Source organism: Lampetra planeri, chromosome 35, assembly GCF_965212315.1.
Source record: "Lampetra planeri chromosome 35, kcLamPlan1.2.h2, whole genome shotgun sequence".
In the NCBI taxonomy this organism is placed as follows: Eukaryota; Metazoa; Chordata; class Hyperoartia; order Petromyzontiformes; family Petromyzontidae; genus Lampetra; species Lampetra planeri.
Genome location: NC_136141.1, coordinates 2634417 through 2652436, shown reverse-complemented (window position 1 = coordinate 2652436; position 18020 = coordinate 2634417). Strand labels below are relative to the sequence as shown.

Below are 18020 nucleotides of genomic sequence, written 5' to 3'. Positions count from 1 at the left end.
GGGGGGGGGGGAAGGATAACAAACTAAACGCAAAGAAGCAGCTCTAAAGAAATGCGTTCGTCAGTCTAGACGACGATGACGACGACGATTTTCAAGTGCAGCGTAGCTCACAGCGGCTTCCAAATATCGGAAGGAGGAGAGGAGCGTTCACCTGAGGACGGCTACTTGTGTTGTGGCCGAAACGTCGTGAGAATTATTTTTAAATGTTTTATTTTATTATTTTATTATTTCCCTTCTACGTGACTTTACCGAAAGAACCAAGAAGGAAAAAAAACATGCTTCAAATCGCTTTAAACTATTGTCATTGTAGTGCGTATTTAATGTGGCGCTGCGCTCTGATGTTGTAGATGAAAACATTTATTAAAACGTCTATTTAATTAAGTAGAACGTGTTGTCTATATTTATTTAAAGTTGCACATTTTGATGTGACGTCACATTTCTCACCCCCCCCCCCCTCGTCACACATCGTCACAAATGTCTGACCCCCCCCCCCCTAGGTGCGTGACGTCATTTATGGACGGCCTGTTCTGCTTACGCGACAAACCTTACCGATTGGCCGTGTCTGGTGGTGGCGGGTTTAACGAAACCACATTAATATATTTACGCGATCTAACCCCCCAAACCCACTCCCCCCCGCCGCCCCCTATAGTATGGAAGTAAAACGTAGTTTAGTTTTTAATGTTCTTATACAGATTGCGCGGGTTGCCTCGCGTGCGATGGCGCATTTTTGTGTTGTTCTTGTTGTTGTTATTACACTGGTCAACAAAAAAAAACATTTTTTTCTGGCCTGGACTTTTGCAGCTGTTTTAGACTAATTTCAGGGTGCTGATTCCAAATCTGATCTCAGATTTGCTCTATCACATAATTTTTATGCTATCGGCATACCCCATTTTCATTGATTTTACCCGAAATTAACTCTGTCACTTATGATTGCAAGTTGTTGCGAGTCAGTGACTGCTTCAGTGTTAAAATATGGTGCTGTATTTTTAGAATAGTGTGTTTATAATATCATTTTATGTAGATATCCACATTTATTTAATATTTTTCTTTTGCAGTTTTTATTGAAAATGCAATATTTGATATCTCAAGAACCTGATGTGATAGACAAAAACTGATGCCAGATTTGGAATCAGCTCCTCAAAATTACCTTAAAACCTTTGGAATACCTTATGCCAGAAAAAGTGTGTTGACCAGTGTTATCACTCCAAACATCATGAGCCTCTTTCGAGCGCTAAATTCACGTTGTCGGTGCCTCTGACGGATTGCTTTGCGTCGCCGGGGTGAGGTTCAGTGGCAGTGATTTCTGTCCGTCTGTCTCTCCCTCTGCGCTCAGTCTCGCTACTGATGCTGGTGCCCGCATGCCCTCCACTCACCACCACCAGGGCCGGATTCAGATGTTGTAGGCCCCTGGGGCTACAGGTAATGTTGAGTCCCCCAGTAATATTTTCAAAATGGAAAACAAAGTTAAAGAAAAAAAAAATTCAAGGCTAACAACAAATTAAATTCAGCATCCACAAATGAAACAACTTTCCACTTCAATCTCTGGAGGCCTTCCAGCTGGCTGAGACCCCGTGGGCTGTCGCCCCTGAAGCCCCCACGACTCGATCGGGCCCTGCCTCCACCCTACCTGAGAGGAGGATGACCCCCAACCGCTTGGCCAACACGCCCCCGGGCACATTTTTATTTTTTTTAAATCTTAAATATTTTTATTTTCTTTTATCGCTGTGTTTTCTTCACCAGCTGGCACGGAGGTCGAGAAGCCGTTGCCTGTACCGATTCAGACCAACGCACATCCAACACAAGTGTTCCCTATTAGGATCTGCACGCACATACTCTCAGTGTTCTTTCCTTTTCTTTTCGTTGTTGCAGACTTCATTATTTGTTTCTTTCTTTCCTTCTTTCACCGCAACAATTGCCCGCGGTGGAGTGGTGGTGGTGGTGGGTGGTGAGGGGTGGGGGTGGTGGCGGCTACAATGATTTCATCTCCGTGTTTCATTCAGCCAGCGTCTTGTCGTCCCGATTCAGCGTGTGCCCCCCCCTCCCCCCCAAAAGATGAAGGATCTTCGACTTGCTGCTGCTGCTGTTGCTGCTATCTCTGTGTGCATCTCGCCGGGTGGTAGAGAAGACGGCGCGGGGGAGAGCCACGCCGCGCTCGTTCACTTAGCCCGGCGGGTGTCTATTTGTTAACGGGGGATGATGATGACGATGATGATGACGACGATGATGATGAGGATGATAATGATGATGACGATGATGACAATGAGGATGATGACGACGATGATGATGACGATGACCATAATGATGATGACGATGATAATGATGACGATGATGATGACCATAATGATGACGACGATGATGATGATGACGATAATGACGACGATGATGATGACGATGATGATGTTACGATCTTTAGCGTCCCATACTCGGAGCCACCTCGTGCGGCTGACGAGTTTCATGTTCTCGATGTCAAGAAAAGTGCCGTTGCCCGCCTGGAATGTTGACCCGACTTCTATGAGGACGCTGATGATGATGATGGTGTTTGGTGATGAGGATGGCGCGACGAGCTGTGGTGTTGTTGTGTTTGCTGTGCTTGTACGAAGGTCACGTGAACTCAGACAGCTTGACCGGCACACCCCGGTGTTCCAGAGGAATGCAGGCAGGGCTCTCCTTGCAACGAAACGATACACGGTGTGCACAGGGCCGGATTAAGGCACGGGGGTTCATCTTCTTGGTTATTTCGGTAAAGTCACGTAGAAGGGAAGTAATAAAATAATAAAAATAAAAACATAATAAAATAATTCTATGATTATTATGTTTTTATTTTTATTATTTTATTACTTCCCTTCTACGTGACTTTACCGAAAGAACCAAGAAGATGAATCCCTGCAGTCACGAAAGCTTTAAATCGAAAAAGGCACGGGGGCTTTAGGGGCTGCAGCACAGAGGGCCTCAGCCAACTGGAGTGCCTCCAGAGATGAAATAAAAAGTTATTTCACTTGCGAATGTTGAATTTTATTTGTTGTTAGCCTTGTAAAAAAGTGAAATTTTATTTTTTCTTTAACTTTGTTTTCCTTTTGAAAATATTACTGGGGTGGGGGGGGGTGCCTCAACAGTACCTGTAGTCCAGGGGCCTACACAATCTAAATCTGGCCCTGGGTGGACGTGACGGACGGTGGGGTGAACCTGTGATCACGTGTGTTGTCACGTGCGTGCATTCGCGTACGCGTTCTCACGTGTTTCGTCACGTGTGTGCACGTGTGCGTGTCTTCGATGGAGAGCGGTGGCACAATGGTTTACGAACCCGGAGAATCCGAGTTCTATTCCCGCCCGCGGCCAACACCGGTGACGAATATCTATACAGGTTTTGGGCCTCCTCTAGGTCGACTCAGCCTTAAAATGAGTATCTGTTCCGGTGTGTAAACATCACCACTGGGGAGACAAATGCGGCCGGGCGTGGTGATGGCCACCCAGCCCCTCGTGTGCTGTTCCGGCGTGAAAAGGTTTTCGCGAACAGCACTTGCCCCAACAATCTGTTCAGGCTATACGGGGGATCTTCATATTCATTGTGACCTATTCCACGACCACTTAAATATTCCAACGTTGTCATTCTCGCTGGCAGCAATATTCGAGCAAAGTTTCAGTTGTTATATTTTTTGTCATCGTTTGGTTTGTCATTGCCTCCGGCGCAGGAAAAAAAGGAAAGCACTGAAACCAAACGAGGTCGTAAAAATCACGTGGGCTGATTTAATGGCACCGTACGAACAGTGGCAGACTGAGAAGATCAGCTTTCACATTTCCCAAACAAAGCCAAAGTGCGTGGAATAAGGCACTTAATGAGCTCCCTAAAGATGAATGTGCTTGTTTATATATCTATGTGTATGTGTGTGTGTTTATACTGCATGTAATAATAATTATTGGGGTGGTGCGGTCGATATAGCTTGCTGGGCTATGAATACCGACTTCTTTGAGTTAGATTCCAAGCCATCGCTCGCGTCGAGTAGAGAGAGAGAGGGTTGCCACTACGGAGAATATTAATTCTAGATTTGAAGCTTTCGTGACTGCAAGGATTCATATTCTAAGGTTTTCGGTAAAGTCACGTAGGTAAAACATTTTAATTAATAAAAGTAAAATAAAAAATAAAATATAAATCAATCAACCAGTATATATACAAGGACTGTTTTCTTGGAATTTCTCATTTACTTGATACAGCTATCGTGCTGTGACGGTTCCACCTGAAGACGGAAGCTTGTGTTGCCTCCGAAACGTCGTAATTTTTTACCTACGTGACTTTACCGAAAACCTTAGAATACGGAGAATATTGTCACAATACTGGAAGACAGGATAAACTTGCATGAAGATGCTTCGTCTTGAGTGGTAATTTGTCGTCGTTGTTGTTATTATTATTAATAAACTCACAAACACCATGACTTTTAATATCCCGGGAGGACTTACAGATTTCCCGGAACGGCTAACCTCAAAGAGAGGACGATCCCGTAAAGACCAGCACAGGTGGCAACTCTCGTGGCTAGTGATATCTGGACCGGTTGTGTGTCCCCGTTCACCAACCAGCTTGGTGAAGTATAGTCAAGCGACTCACCATCCATAATAGAGGGTTTTTTGGGGGTTAGATCGCGTAAATATATAAATGTGTCGTTAAACCCGCCACCACCCGACACAGCCAACTAGTAAGGGTTGTCACGTAAACAGAACGTGGCCAATTCGTCACTAGTACAGCACTAGTGTATAGTGTAGTGTATAGTAGTGTATAGTGTAGTGTATAGTAGTGTATAGTGTAGTGTATAGTGTAGTGTATAGTGTAGTGTATAGTAGTGTAGTGTGTAGTGTATAGTAGTGTAGTGTATAGTAGTGTAGTGTGTAGTGTATAGTAGTGTAGTGTGTAGTAGTGTAGTGTAGTGTGTAGTGTATAGTAGTGTAGTGTATAGTAGTGTAGTGTATAGTGTAGTATACTAGTACAGCACCATCGGTGTGTTGGAGAGCCAAGCCACAATGTTTACACTCTGAGGAGTACGACGTTTCGCCAGTAATTACAACCAGCTTCATCAGGCGACAGCCAAATTTGTAGAGAAGTCCACCTGTTTCGTTCCTTACATAGAGGCGTAGATGTGGTGGCCACACTTCTGTGCTCTTGCGCAAAGTGGAGAGGGGGGGGGAGAGGCATTCATCAGCAGTGGATAGATCACGGCTGATGAAACGCGGATGGCTTTAATGCAGGTATATGAAACACGGCAATGAACTGGGTTTCATTGCCATGCTGGAATGCTTGGAGACTATAAAAGTCTAAATGATGTCCGTGTTAAAAGTTGCGTGGGTCCGGCTCTGCGCTGCCATTACCGTGGATTGACTAAGGGCTGCACAATAATACCAACAATACCCCAGCTGTATATGCAGAGTGGCTGAGCAATTGACTATGTACGTACGCATTTCTAGATTTGAAGCTTTCGTGACTGCAAGGATTCATATTCTTAGGTTTTTTCGGTAAAGTCACGTAGGTAAAAAAATTAATAAAAGTAAAATAAAAATAAATAAAAGATTTTTTCTTTTATTAATTTTCATTTACATTTTTTTACCTACGTGACTTTACCGAAAAAACCTAAGAATATGTACCTACGGTGGACTTATTTCGCACCGTACGTTGCCAACCGCGCTAATCGGACGTGCGGGGGGGAATGCCAACAAACTGAACACAACAAGCATTGTAAAGAAATGAGTTTTCAATCTACCTGTCAGAACGTTCAAAGTTCTCCTCTTGGTCGGGGGTTAAATCAACCCATCATCTCTCCAGAGGCCATAAAATAGAGTACCACTTTGTGGGACCCTCATCAGTGGTTGTTCTATGGAGGGCCTGGCCTCTGCCACAGGAATGTGGAATGCCACCAACGGCTCAGGGTCACAAATGACAACGAGCGCCACTCAATGCTTGTTTGAGCAAGGAGACACTGTCCTTGGCGTCGTCAGCCAGGGTCAACTCACTGCTGGATGAAGTCCCCTCTAAGTCAGCATCATATATCATGGCCCTGCGATCTAACAAGCCGCTCGGCACCTGCACAAGAGCTGATTTCATCGCTCCATCTCCTCGATGGACGGCCTCTTGGACACATTCCGTTCCTTGGCCATCATCGTTTCCAGCGACTTGTCCTGCCCAAGCCCACTCACGTTTCTCAAGAGTTTCAAGCGAGTGTATGTATAACAGGGTAAGTGTGTGTGTGTTTGACCTAGGGGAGCGGTAGTGTAGCGGTTAGCGCGCTGCGCTATGAACCCGGCAGCCCGAGTTCGTTGTGTTTGACTTCTCGAACCGGTGTTACTCTCTCCGTCTCTCAGCGTAATCCCGGGCGTGCATCTTTCCGCACTCTCCCCACGGACGCATCTTTGTTTGTTTCTTTGTGTGTCTGCGTGTGAATCGTAATCCCATGGAATGACGGTGTCGGCACGGCCACGCGCAGGGCAGCGCACTCCACCCACGCGCCGTCCGCTCTCCCTGTCGGGAGAGCGGACAGCGAGGAGCAGCAGCAGCAGCGACTGTGGCCTCCGATCCAGAGGTCGGCCGCATTCAATTCGAACTCGCGGCGTGACAGTCGACACATTGGGCTTGCGGGTTTCTTAAATCCACCCCCACCGAGGAACGCCACGCTGAGTCGCGCGACCCTTTCTCAGCAGTTGTTGAACGCGCGCTTATTATTCACGAGGGAGGAAACCGAACCAGCGCGCAGAAAACCCCCACGAGGATGAGGGCCCCGTCACCCCCTCTCCAGCCCACGGGAAGGGAGTTTCACAACCATCTGTCCGATCCAGCAACCCTCAACTCCACCCGTGCCGGATTACGGGCCAGGTGCAATAGCCATCACCGCCCGGCTAGGCATCTGGCCAGCGAGTTCAGGGTAGGCCAAGTTTCCTGCTAGAAATGTGCTCTCTTTGAAGAAGGCTGCCCCCGAGTGGAAGACCCATCTTCCGCCAACAAGTGGCGCGGGATGCACCATTGCAGGGCCGCTCCTTTATCCTTCGCTGTTAGGGGGGTGGTGGTGGTGTGGTGGTGGTGGTGAATGAACGTTGCCCTGCTAAGTTGAAAGGACGGCAACGCGGTATTTGCGCCACTTCGCCGGAGGCTTGTAGACCAACATGAAAGGGAGCTCACACGCCGGCTCGCCACGCGCCGGGGGACGACACCAAGCCCTCGTGGCGGACACAAATCGCGTCGCACGCTCCGCCGATTTGGTTTTCTTTAAAGGGCGGACCTGTGGAAACGGCGTTTGATTGCGGAAACTTACGACCCAGAAGACGAGAGAGCGAACGGCTCGAGATGGCGAATCACGGATAATACGTGGGGTTGGTTGGTGTGTTTTTTGTTTGAAATACGAACACGTCAGTTTAACACGCAGTAGGTTTTCGCGACCAATATCCATAGTTCAAGGGCTCGGCGTGATTTTCCCGCTGGCGTTCGGCCCACTCAAAGTGTCCGCCGGTACGTGGCCGTCGATTAGTAATTTAACAAAAAGCAAGCACGTGGGCAGAGGGTGGTTGCCATGCGGTGGAAACGCCACGTGCCCATGATGGGAACCAGTTTATACGTAGGACGGCCACTGTTAGCTATCCACAATATGGTACTTATTTTAATGACCCGAAAATGGATGAGTGCCTGATGTTCATTGATAACCAATCTGATGTCAAGTTCTTTTAGAATTGTAAAAAAACGGACTGTCAGTGGTCTGTGTCTCTTATGAAAACGATAACATTTCCCGTTTATATAAATGTGGTGAGTATTCATACATATTTTTAGTTTGTACGTAAGCATGCGTATAGGGGTTAGAAAAGCAATGTGTGCATCATGTATGTTCAGTCTTAACATTAATTTGTTCGTGCAGAAAATTCAACAACTCTCCAAAAAACAGTCTTGGGACTCAGCGAGGCTTTCGTCTGGAAACAGAGGACTATTATACTTTTGTAAATTTACGTACTTTTATTGTTTTTAAAGTCATTAAGGAGCAAAGGCGACGGAGCGTAAAATACTTGAACCCACAATAGGGCCCCCCTCTGCCTTTCCTGGACCCCCCCCCCAACCACCCCCACATTGTTTTTGTTGGCTAGCTACCGCCCCCCTCTAAGTTATAGCCCTGTTGTTATTCAATTATAACTCTTTACTACAAGGCGTGTGTGCGTGTGTGCAGTGGTACCAGCATGCACGTACACGGTGCACAGGGCGCCGTGGTGGCGAGATGTTAACTACTTCACCCGGTATACAGGAGGTCGTGGGTTTGATCCCAACCCCGACACTTTTGGAGTTTGCATTTCTCTCTCCCCGTGGTCGCCTGGATGTTTTTCTCTTCGCGTTTTCCTCTGGTTTTTCCCTCCACATTTAGACATACGGGGTTAGAGCATTTGGCGGCTGTACATTTCCACTCTGTTAAACTATCATTTGTGGCTAGGTCGCATCTGAAAAAGAGCTATGCAGCTCAGTGGGCTTTACCTGGTGCAATACAAATCGTCTCTAGTTTGTGTGCCCCTTCTCGTCCATGAGCCACAGCCCTGGTCATGTTCCATGTGGTGACCACCCGATGTGGCGTAGCTTTCGCAGGTTCCAAATCGCATCGCGACTACGTGCGTTCCGCTACTTTAGGTGGTACCAATTTATACTCTGGCTCATGGACTCTCGGCATCTCCAGCAGAAAGGGCGGTTGGTTTCTGTCCCTATAGTCGTGTTTACATAACTCTTAGATGGGTAGAATACATTCAAATTACACATTACCGGAGGAAATGTCATTAAATGTTCACGTAATACAAATGACCAATTAGTTTAGATTACCAATTACGTTGAGGTAATTTCGAAAGCGATTGACAAATTACAAGTGACATTGTTTGAGTCACACGTAATTCAAAGAAACTGCTCATCTCTGCCAAACCAACCACCCCCACACGTGGAGCAGACAGCCGCCTCTGGGTGGTCACTCCTCTGGGAGAGTGGGCGCCTGTTCCCAGGCTGGCGGGGTCTGTGATGTCACGCTATCACGTGGGGGGCAGGCTGAGGGCAGTCGTCAAACGATGAGAGGACCCCCCAACCACCCCTGTAACGGAATAAGACCGCAGGCCGGAAAAAAAACGTTAGTTTCCAACAACATGGACACGTGTACAGAGCACCCAGCCTCTATGCACCATGCAAGATCCATCGCCAGACTGAGGGTAGGCTGTGGGCAGGATTTGGTTAGGCTGAGGGTAGGCTGTGGGGTGGCTGAGGGTAGGGTTTGGCTGGCCGGTGACTGAAGAGGGAAATCCCAGCTGCAGAGACCTCCGGTGCTGCTGGTGGTGGCGCGGGTGCTGGAGGCATCCACCCTACGATACACGCAGCAGATGAGACGACAACACACAACAAGCACACAACGAACGTGACATCGTGGTGATCCCCACGCTCGGCCTCGTTTGGAGATCGTCAGCGGCAACGGCGCTGCTCGGTTCGTCTACGCCGCCCGCCCAGTTGGGCCGGCCCCGACGTCCGCTGGACGTTCAACCCCGACTCTGTCTGTGTCTGTCTCCTACGCGCATGCCGGCGCATTCTCTGCGCGTGCCTTTTTGGCTCCGTCTATGTTTCTCTGTGATTCTTACCGCTCCGTTTCTCCGCGCGTATCTATCCATCTATGTTCCTTTGCGTCCTTCTCACCGTTTCTCTGTACGCGTTTACCTATAGATACACGCTTCTCTGTATCGACGTCACTCTGTGCGGATGGCAACGTTTCTATGTTTCTATACGCTTCATTGAATCTCCCCTCCCAGCACTCGCCTTGCTTCAGCCCTCCCGACACTCGCATCCTGGCTGATGTCACAACGCTACACTGCACCCCCCCTCCCCCCACCTCAACATCTTATCCTCCCATCCACAGCCTGTTCACGACGATCCTGCATCACGCCCGAATTGTCCGCGCGGCGAAACGCCAAAGCGGCGGCGAAGCCGGTCTCCCAGAATGCCGTGCTCCTGCTCAGGCCATCGACGTTCGCTCTGAGAAAGCGACGCAGCGGTCCAGCGCCCCCCCCCTCCTCTCACCATTCCCCCCCACGACTCCCCCCCCCCCCCCCGGCTCATGAGCCACCCCTCCCGCTTAAAATCTAAATGAATGAAAACACTCCAATTAATCTGTCCCGGCGACTCGATGCGAAATGAGATATCGCCATTTGACACTGTGAAGCCATCAATTCACGTTGGGCTGCTTCTAATGAAGCCCGAAGAAGGAATGTGGGCCGCTTTTTATTTGTCTCGCACGTTGGCGGGGAAAACAAGAAAAAAAGATTCGAAGAGGCGCACAAACATTGACATCAAAAAATTCCTATGCGTGCATTCCCAGCGACGGAAATAAAGTATTTCTTTTTTTTGGAACCTCACTTGCTCAGTCTGAAGCCTGGAAAAATTAGGCCAAGTGTGTGTGTGTGTCTGTGTGCGTTATGCGTGGGTTGGGTGTGTGTGCGTGCGCACGTGTGTAAGTGTGCGTGCGCGTGGGAAGCGGCAGTGTAACGGTTGGCGCGCTGCGCGACGAACCCGACGACCCGAGTTTGATTTCCGCTCACGGCCGACACCGGTGACGATTATCTGAACCGGTCCTGGTCCCCCCCCTCGGTCGACTCAGCCTCAAATGAGTACCTGGTGCGGTGTGTAAACATCGCCACTGGGGAGACAAAGGCGGCCGGGCGCGGTGCTGGCCAGCCACCCCCTCGTGTGCCGTGCGGGCCTTCATAGGTGCTCGCTAACAACACTTGCCTCAACAGTCTGTTAAGGCTACACGGGGGATCTTTTTGTGTAATGCGTGGGTTGGGTGCATGTGTGCGAGTGTGCGTGCGCGCGTTTCACACCGGCGGGGTTGGTGGGGGCAGGTGCAAACCACCGCACGGCTCGCTCAGCTGTTCAAAGTTTCTCCTTCCTGGCCCTCGTCGATTTCCATCGTCGATGTCATGCTCTGTGGCGCCGGCCACACCAACTCTGTGGGAGGGGCGGTGGATGGGGGATGGAGGGGGTGGGGAGTGTGGGGAGGGGGGGGTTTAAGACGCCTGCCCCCTATCGTTTCAACTGGCACGCAGGGAGATTTAAGTCCAGGATCAGAATCTTTATTCAGACTGCAGGAGAAATCCGATGAGCTATGAAGCTCTTTTCCACAGACCTCCAGTGAGGGGGCGGGGTCAGCAGGTGAGTGCGCTGCTCCCCGATACGCCACCTCTATCCGTTTAAAAAGAAAACGTGATCCTGAAGAAAAATCAAGCGGCCCTTTTCTCGTAGACATGCGCACAGGCTGCGTGCCCTGGGCTGCTGAAGGAGACGAAGGAGGAGACGAAGGAGGGGATGAAGGAGCAGACGAAGAAGATGAAGGATGAAGGAGAAGACGAAGGAGGAGTAGAAGGAAAAGAAGAACTTAAAAATCATTGTCAAGCGCGCGGCCGTAGCACTCCAGTGACATCGTTGTGGTGGTGATGCCACCGCCGCATCATAATTCACTGACTCTTCATCAGGAGGATTAATAATTTTTTTGCAATCGAGTAACTTGCGGCCAATTATTTTTCCTTTACTCGGTGAATGTGGCCCATTCCGCCAGAAGAGAGAAGGGTGCCAAGAAGTGGATCGGATATCGTGCGTCGCTGATGTTAGCCATGGCCAAGAATCAAACTCAAGTCAACGGGTTCACAGCAAAGCGCACGGACGACTGCACCCGTCACTGCTCTTAGCCCGGCCAATCATATCAACTATATATTTTTAAACTAAAAAAAAATTGGGCTTTTTCCGTAAAAAAACAAATTATAGTTCACATATATACGTGTAATTTTTTTTTTTTACATTTAGAGAAATGAGCCCGAAACTTTGTGAAGCATTTCACAGTTTAACAACGCCCCCAGCTCGTGTTTGTATAAGAGAGGTCGCCCCCACCGCCACCCCGTCCCCACTGCCACCACCGCCACCACCGCCACCACCGCCACCCCGTCCCCACCGCCACCACCGCCACCACCGCCACCCCGTCCCCACCGCCACCACCGCCACCACCGCCACCACCGCCACCACCACCGCCACCACCACTGCCACCACCGCCACCCCGTCCCCACCGCCACCATCGCCACCACCGCCACCCCGTCCCCACCATCACGCCGGCCCCACCACCACGTCGTCCCCCAGTAGCGAGTAAACGGGAAAGGGGCTAATCTTAATTTTGGAGCTTTCGTGACTGCAGGAATTATTCTTTGGTTCTTTCGGTTAAGTCATGTCTAAAGATAAAATAATAAATTAAATAATAGCATATTACGACGTTTCGATTGCAACACAAGCAATCATCATCAGGCATAAAAGAAATAGCAACAAAATAGCAACAAAAATCTAAATCTAACTAGAAAACTATAGACAGACATACAAGCAGACAGAATGGGAAAGGGGCTCTCCGCTTGGCACATGAGCCACCCCCCGCTCGCTGAAAGGCGCACAATAAGTGATTCCTGATGCGGCTTCATGAACTGTCCCAATCGGATTTTAAATTGAATTTAATCATAAATTCGCCTCGTTTGTTCCGTCTAATTCGTACTATCCGCGTTTCTGTTTTGTCCACCGATTCATTCTGCACTGCCCGGGGCCCCGTGCTGTGTGTATCGCGTGTCCACTATATGGTGTCCGTTCAAGTTGCACCGTCTGCTTTGCCTCGTTTGTAACCCTCTCGGTTGGTCTCGTTCATTCAGACGGTTCGCCTGATGGACAAGGACGCATTATGAGTTTCACAATGTCAACGTGTAAATATGAATGAAAATGTTTTGTACCCAGTCACAGACTGTCCGGGAGAGTCTACACCAAGTCGTAGGAATTTTTTTCATGAGGGTCCTCGCATTGAGTCTTCAACATTTTGAAGACGTTTTCAGCCAATTAACGATGAGTGTTTATCCAAGTGGGAGGAAATCAGAGGCCCGCCCCCGATGAAAACCCACACGTGCAAGGGTGCAACACTCGATCCCCGTACAGATGTAAACAGGTGGCGATTAGTCCACTTGCTGTCCCGCCTTTTCCTGGTGAGCCAGGGTACGGCTCCTCCTCGACGCCCACGGGAAGGGAGTTTCACAACTTTCGTGCGATCCACCAACCCTCGCTGCCTCCACGGTGCTGGTTTACAGGCTACGTGCAGATCCACCACTGCCCAGTTACCACGCCACTCACAGTCTGATACGGCACAACAATCCCATTTTGTGTTGATTAATTTACTAATTGTTACATGCCTGGTCGTCACCTTCTGGTACACGGGGCAATGGAGGACCGAGTGGGGTGGGGAATTAGACTGAGCTACTGAGTGGGCCAAGGGCAGGGCAATGGATCAAGAGAGATGCGTCGTCAATTGACCACCAGCGCGTTTACAGCGACGACAACTGGACATCTGCACCTCCGATTATCACGGTTGGCTACATACGGTGCGAAAGACGTTTAACTTACATACATACCATCTGCGTTTCTTTATTCCTGTAAATCAGCCTATTGCTGAATTGTCATGATGATTATTAAGTAAGTCCACTTGTTTGTCCAGGAAAGCCTCACTGAGTCTTATGACTCTTTTTCCGGAGAGTCCTGCCCCGTTCTCGCAGTAGCGGGGTGCGCGATGATTGCCACGTACAATCCCAATTGAGTAAACTTTGGGTAACTTCTCATCTTTAGTAAATCTCGTCCATCAATTCCCTGTTGGTGCAGACAGAGAGAGATGGAGACGGAGACAGCGGAGAGTCGGAGAGAGTGTGGAGTGGTGTAAGGGCCAATCGTAGATGGTGAGGAATTCGGTCGAGGTGAGGAGTCCATAGCAGCCAGAGAGAGAGAAACGGAGAGCGAGAGCGTGGCATGCACTATTACCAGAGTCCAGGGTGAGATGGAAGGGGCGATCGTAGGCGGTGAGGAATTCCGCTGGGGTGAGCAGCCCGTGACAGCAGAGTAGGTGCGCCAGCGTGTCTTGCGGCAGAAGAAGATCCGGGTGTCTCTCCCGCACGCTCTCCAGTGCCTGACGCATGCTCACCTGGCACGTGCACAGAGGCAAAAGACAAAGTACCGCCCCCCCCCGCCCCCCCAAACTGCCGTTAGCGAGCACTTATGAAGGACGGTGGGTGAGTCGACCTAGAGGAGGCCCAGGTCTGGTTCAAATGTTCGCCGCTGTTGTTGATCGTGAGCGGGAATCGAACTCGGGTCGCCGGGTTCGTAGTGCGGTTGCGCTTAACTCCTGCACTACCACTACCCCCCACTGGCACGTACACAATGCACATCAGCACATAGTTGCCCATAGAGTCCCGGGTCAGCCAAATGATGAGTGACTGAGCGCATGGGTGAGTGTGCGCTTGGAGTGAGTGTGTAGTTGAAAGTCGATCACCCTCCAGCCACAACGGAGGGCGGAGGAGTGACGCCCACAACAATGAGTGGGGCACCGGGTGACTGAAACACAGCGAGTTAGCACAGTGGGGAGCACAGGTGGCGCATCTGCCAGTCATCTCTGTCAATCAACCCATATTACCTGCGCTTGTCCCATAATCTGCCAGCGGGCCTTCGACACTTCACGTACCTGTGCCAGTCTAGACTGCACCTAGCCTGGCACGTGCACTGCGGTGATGTCACCGTCACTCAGTGGCGAATGAATGGATTTTGTTGTTGTCATCGTCGAGTACATAAGTTAAGTCATGGACTCAGTGTAAGTTTGCGGAGGTGAGCGTACATGCAATTTTGTGGGTGAGTGCATCGGTTAGAACACGGGTGAGTGTGTGCAGATGTGGCTGAGCGTGCGGTGAGCGTGTCGGTGAAATCACACCGGGGGCCAACGCACCAACGCAATTCGTGGAATAGCTCAGATTGGACGAGAGTAATATCAATGTCAGGGTCAGTATTCCTGTTGCTACATTCACATTGCGCCATTATAATGGGGGGGGGGGGGGGGAGCAGGGGAAAACACTCCGCTTGCAGCATTCTGCTCTTAAACTGCAGGAGAACCGTTAAATTCAAAGTCAGCGCCGGCTGCTTGAATGAGAATTGGAGCGGTGCTCCAATACCGTTAGTCGCCCCGGGGCCCACATTCTTGAGGGTAAGGGGCCAGTCTCTCTGCAGGATAATTACGATTGGCTTCCCACAACGCGGTAATCATTTTTATCAATCCCGAGGGAAGAGGAGCTGAATTGACCCCCTGAATGGGATTTAATTTCCGAACCTTTCGATCGCAAAGTCGCGCACTCTCTACCAACCGCTCCAGCCTATCAGGTTTTATAATAATCCGAAGTAAAATACGAACGACACGAAACACGAGCAATTCGGCCACACGATGCTGTGGCAGGCAGAGTGCTCAACTCCCGCTTGGAGCATCGACTTAGCCCATCTTCCTTTCGGGGATGGATAAAATTGGTACTACTTCGAAGGAATTCAACGTTACATCAGGGTGTCTTCTTCTTCTTGCTCAAACGAGATTCTGGTCGGAATGCCGATGCAAGCAATTCCACGTTTCCATGGCAGGGGCCCAGTTTATCCATAGATCAACCACTGTTGGCATTGAACAAAGTGTGACCCGTCACGAATACCGCGCGAATTCAGCGGCGTATGTTTGTTTATCACGTTTTGGATCCAGCTGGCCAGGAATAGCCCACTTTTCACCCTGGCAACTGGAGAGCACAAACTAAGTGTTTCTGACATAACATCAAAACTAACGCTCACATATTACAGAACCACACTGAAGAGACAAACAACATATATACTATAAAAATTAATTCAAATAATTTTTTATACTTCAAATCTCATCAATGGGACACTGTTCCAGTGCGCAACCAGGCTATTATAATTGAATTTAAAAAGCCGTGAGCACCAACTGGACATCTGTGAAAAAGAGCTTTATAGCTCATCAGATTCCTCCAGGAAAAATTTATATTATTATGATTCTGTAAGGAATTTAAAAGCAGTTACTTGAACGCCACCCCCGGTGCAGTTTGACCGCCGGGACGCCCGACAGCTACGCCACGGGACGAACGTTCTTGACGCCGGGTCAATCGCTACGATCGCAGGGCGGCTATGAGGCACCGCGTGAAGCAGCGCCGTCGTCGGGGCTACGGTACCCGTGTTTGCCAACAATGCCAACGTGGTCTCCGTAACCGCACCCCTCCAACCCGACCGCAAAGCGCGCTCGCACGCACGCACGCTCGCACGCGCGCTCGCACGCACACGCGAACGCACGCACACGCGAACGCACGCACGCACGCTCGCACGCACACGCGCTTGCACGCACACGCGAACGCACGTGCACGCGGGGCAGACGGCAGACGATGCCCCTAATGAGCACGCTGGGTCCCGTGTGCGTCTCGGGGCCGTTCTCCTCCACGACGCATTTCACACAAAACGTACATATTAGTCACGTTTGATGGTGTGTGTATATATAACTTAAATGAACTTCTTCTTGGTTCTTTCGGTAAAGTCACGTAAAAGGGAAATAATAAAATAATAAAAATAAAACATAATAAAATACAATTCTAACGACGTTTCGGCCACAACGCAAGCAGCCGTCCTCAGGTGAAGAACAGGTCTGTCGGGAAGACTGCGTCCGACAGCCGACAGCCCTGTTCTTCACCTGAGGACGGCTGCTTGCATTGTGGCCGAAACGTCGTGAGAATTGTATTTTATTATGTTTTATTTTTATTATTTTATTATTTCCCTTCTACGTGACTTTACCGAAAGAACCAAGAAGATTAATCCCTGCAGTCACGAAAGCTTTAAATCGAAAATTAAATGTGCTTATTTCACAAATTCACTCTTAAGTGGTGTAATCTCGTTTGGCTCGTATTAATGATTTTAATTTGCGAGAGCAACGTAATATGCGTTCCTTATTTTGTCACAGACCCCACCACCGCCACCACCACATGCTGGGCTCCAGCCAATTTGGGAAGGGTTGCTAAAGTCTTTATTTTTATATATATAATTTCGAGCATGCAATCACTTGTTTGCTAGTTTATGCTCACTTGAGAATTGTGGATTTCACCAGCCTCTACTCAGTAACGTCCCCTAAGTTACATCTTGAATTTAGGAATGTTTTCAAAGTATGTTGTGCACCTAAAAGGACGTGGCATGTAACCCGGGTCGCCTTTGCTAAGGAGGCTTTGTTTTATGCGGCATCTCAATCGGTGTATTTTTCTTCTATCTCCGAGTTAAATAAAGGATCCTGGCTCACGAAGTGAAACCTTAGAGCGAGCGTCACGGAACAATGATATTCGTATTAATAATGTATTTGTTGACGCTGCTGCCGCGTTGGTAGCGGCTCGCGAGTACGAATAACACAAGAAAAAACTCTACGCCATCAACAACAACACTATTGAGCATTGCCTCAAAAATAAAAATGTAAATTTTTTTTTAACCCTTTATAACCTGTGCAACGTTTCGGGCAATGGCCCCGTCCCCCATTCGTCTGTACGAATATTAACGATCGGCGAAAATAGTAATCGCTGCCACATGCGGCGCTGGAGCTTAATGAGCGGCCGTCCGTTCGTCCGTGCGACCGACCGACCGACCGACCGGATGCGCCGCACCAGCGGAACCCCGCGGTTCGATGTCGCTCCGCCCCGCTCGTTTCGTTACGTCCAACAGATGTGGCCGAGTGAGTCCGTCCCGTGGGAGCGAGAGGTTCTCGCGCCACGTCCACATTCACAAGCGCGGCAGATTTCATTTCGGCGGCCGATTCATCACACACCCCCCCCCCTGCCTTTCCCGAGAAGAAAGTTTCTCGCGAGCGGCCGCGCGGGCCGGGGGGACGCGTGCGGCCTTCGGAGTTGAAGCGCCGTCTCTTACCCCTGCCCTTGCTCGCTCCATCGAGAGGAAAGCGCTGCTGCTTCTCCCCCATTGGGGGACCCTGAGCCCGTGGTGAAAATGTGAGAATTTCTACTTCTGGGGGGCAGGAGACAATCGCTGCGGATATGGGGCTTCCAAAAAAAAAAGCAGTGATCAATTTTATCGGTCTGGGACGGATGATGATGGTGTTGATGATGATGATGGTGTTGATGATGATGATGGTGTT

The 18020-nt window shown here is 49.6% G+C and overlaps 1 protein-coding gene across 3 annotated transcripts in view; it reads right to left on the bottom strand.

Moving 5' to 3' along the window:
* Nucleotides 1–7952: 7952 nt before the first annotated feature.
* The window catches only part of TEX47 (testis expressed 47), a 28643-nt gene continuing 18575 nt past the window's right edge, over nucleotides 7953–18020 (bottom strand). For 2 of the 3 annotated variants that reach the window (XM_078610921.1, XM_078610923.1), the window contains exons 7-9: nucleotides 13850–14009; nucleotides 10846–10972; nucleotides 7953–9339 (exon numbers count right to left, since the gene is read on the bottom strand). In XM_078610921.1, the coding sequence (XP_078467047.1) occupies nucleotides 10890–10972; nucleotides 13850–14009 (243 nt within the window). In that variant the 3' untranslated portion in view covers nucleotides 7953–9339; nucleotides 10846–10889. The remainder of the gene's footprint in view (nucleotides 9340–10845; nucleotides 10973–13849; nucleotides 14010–18020) is intronic. The other variant, XM_078610922.1, reaches the window with a different exon arrangement.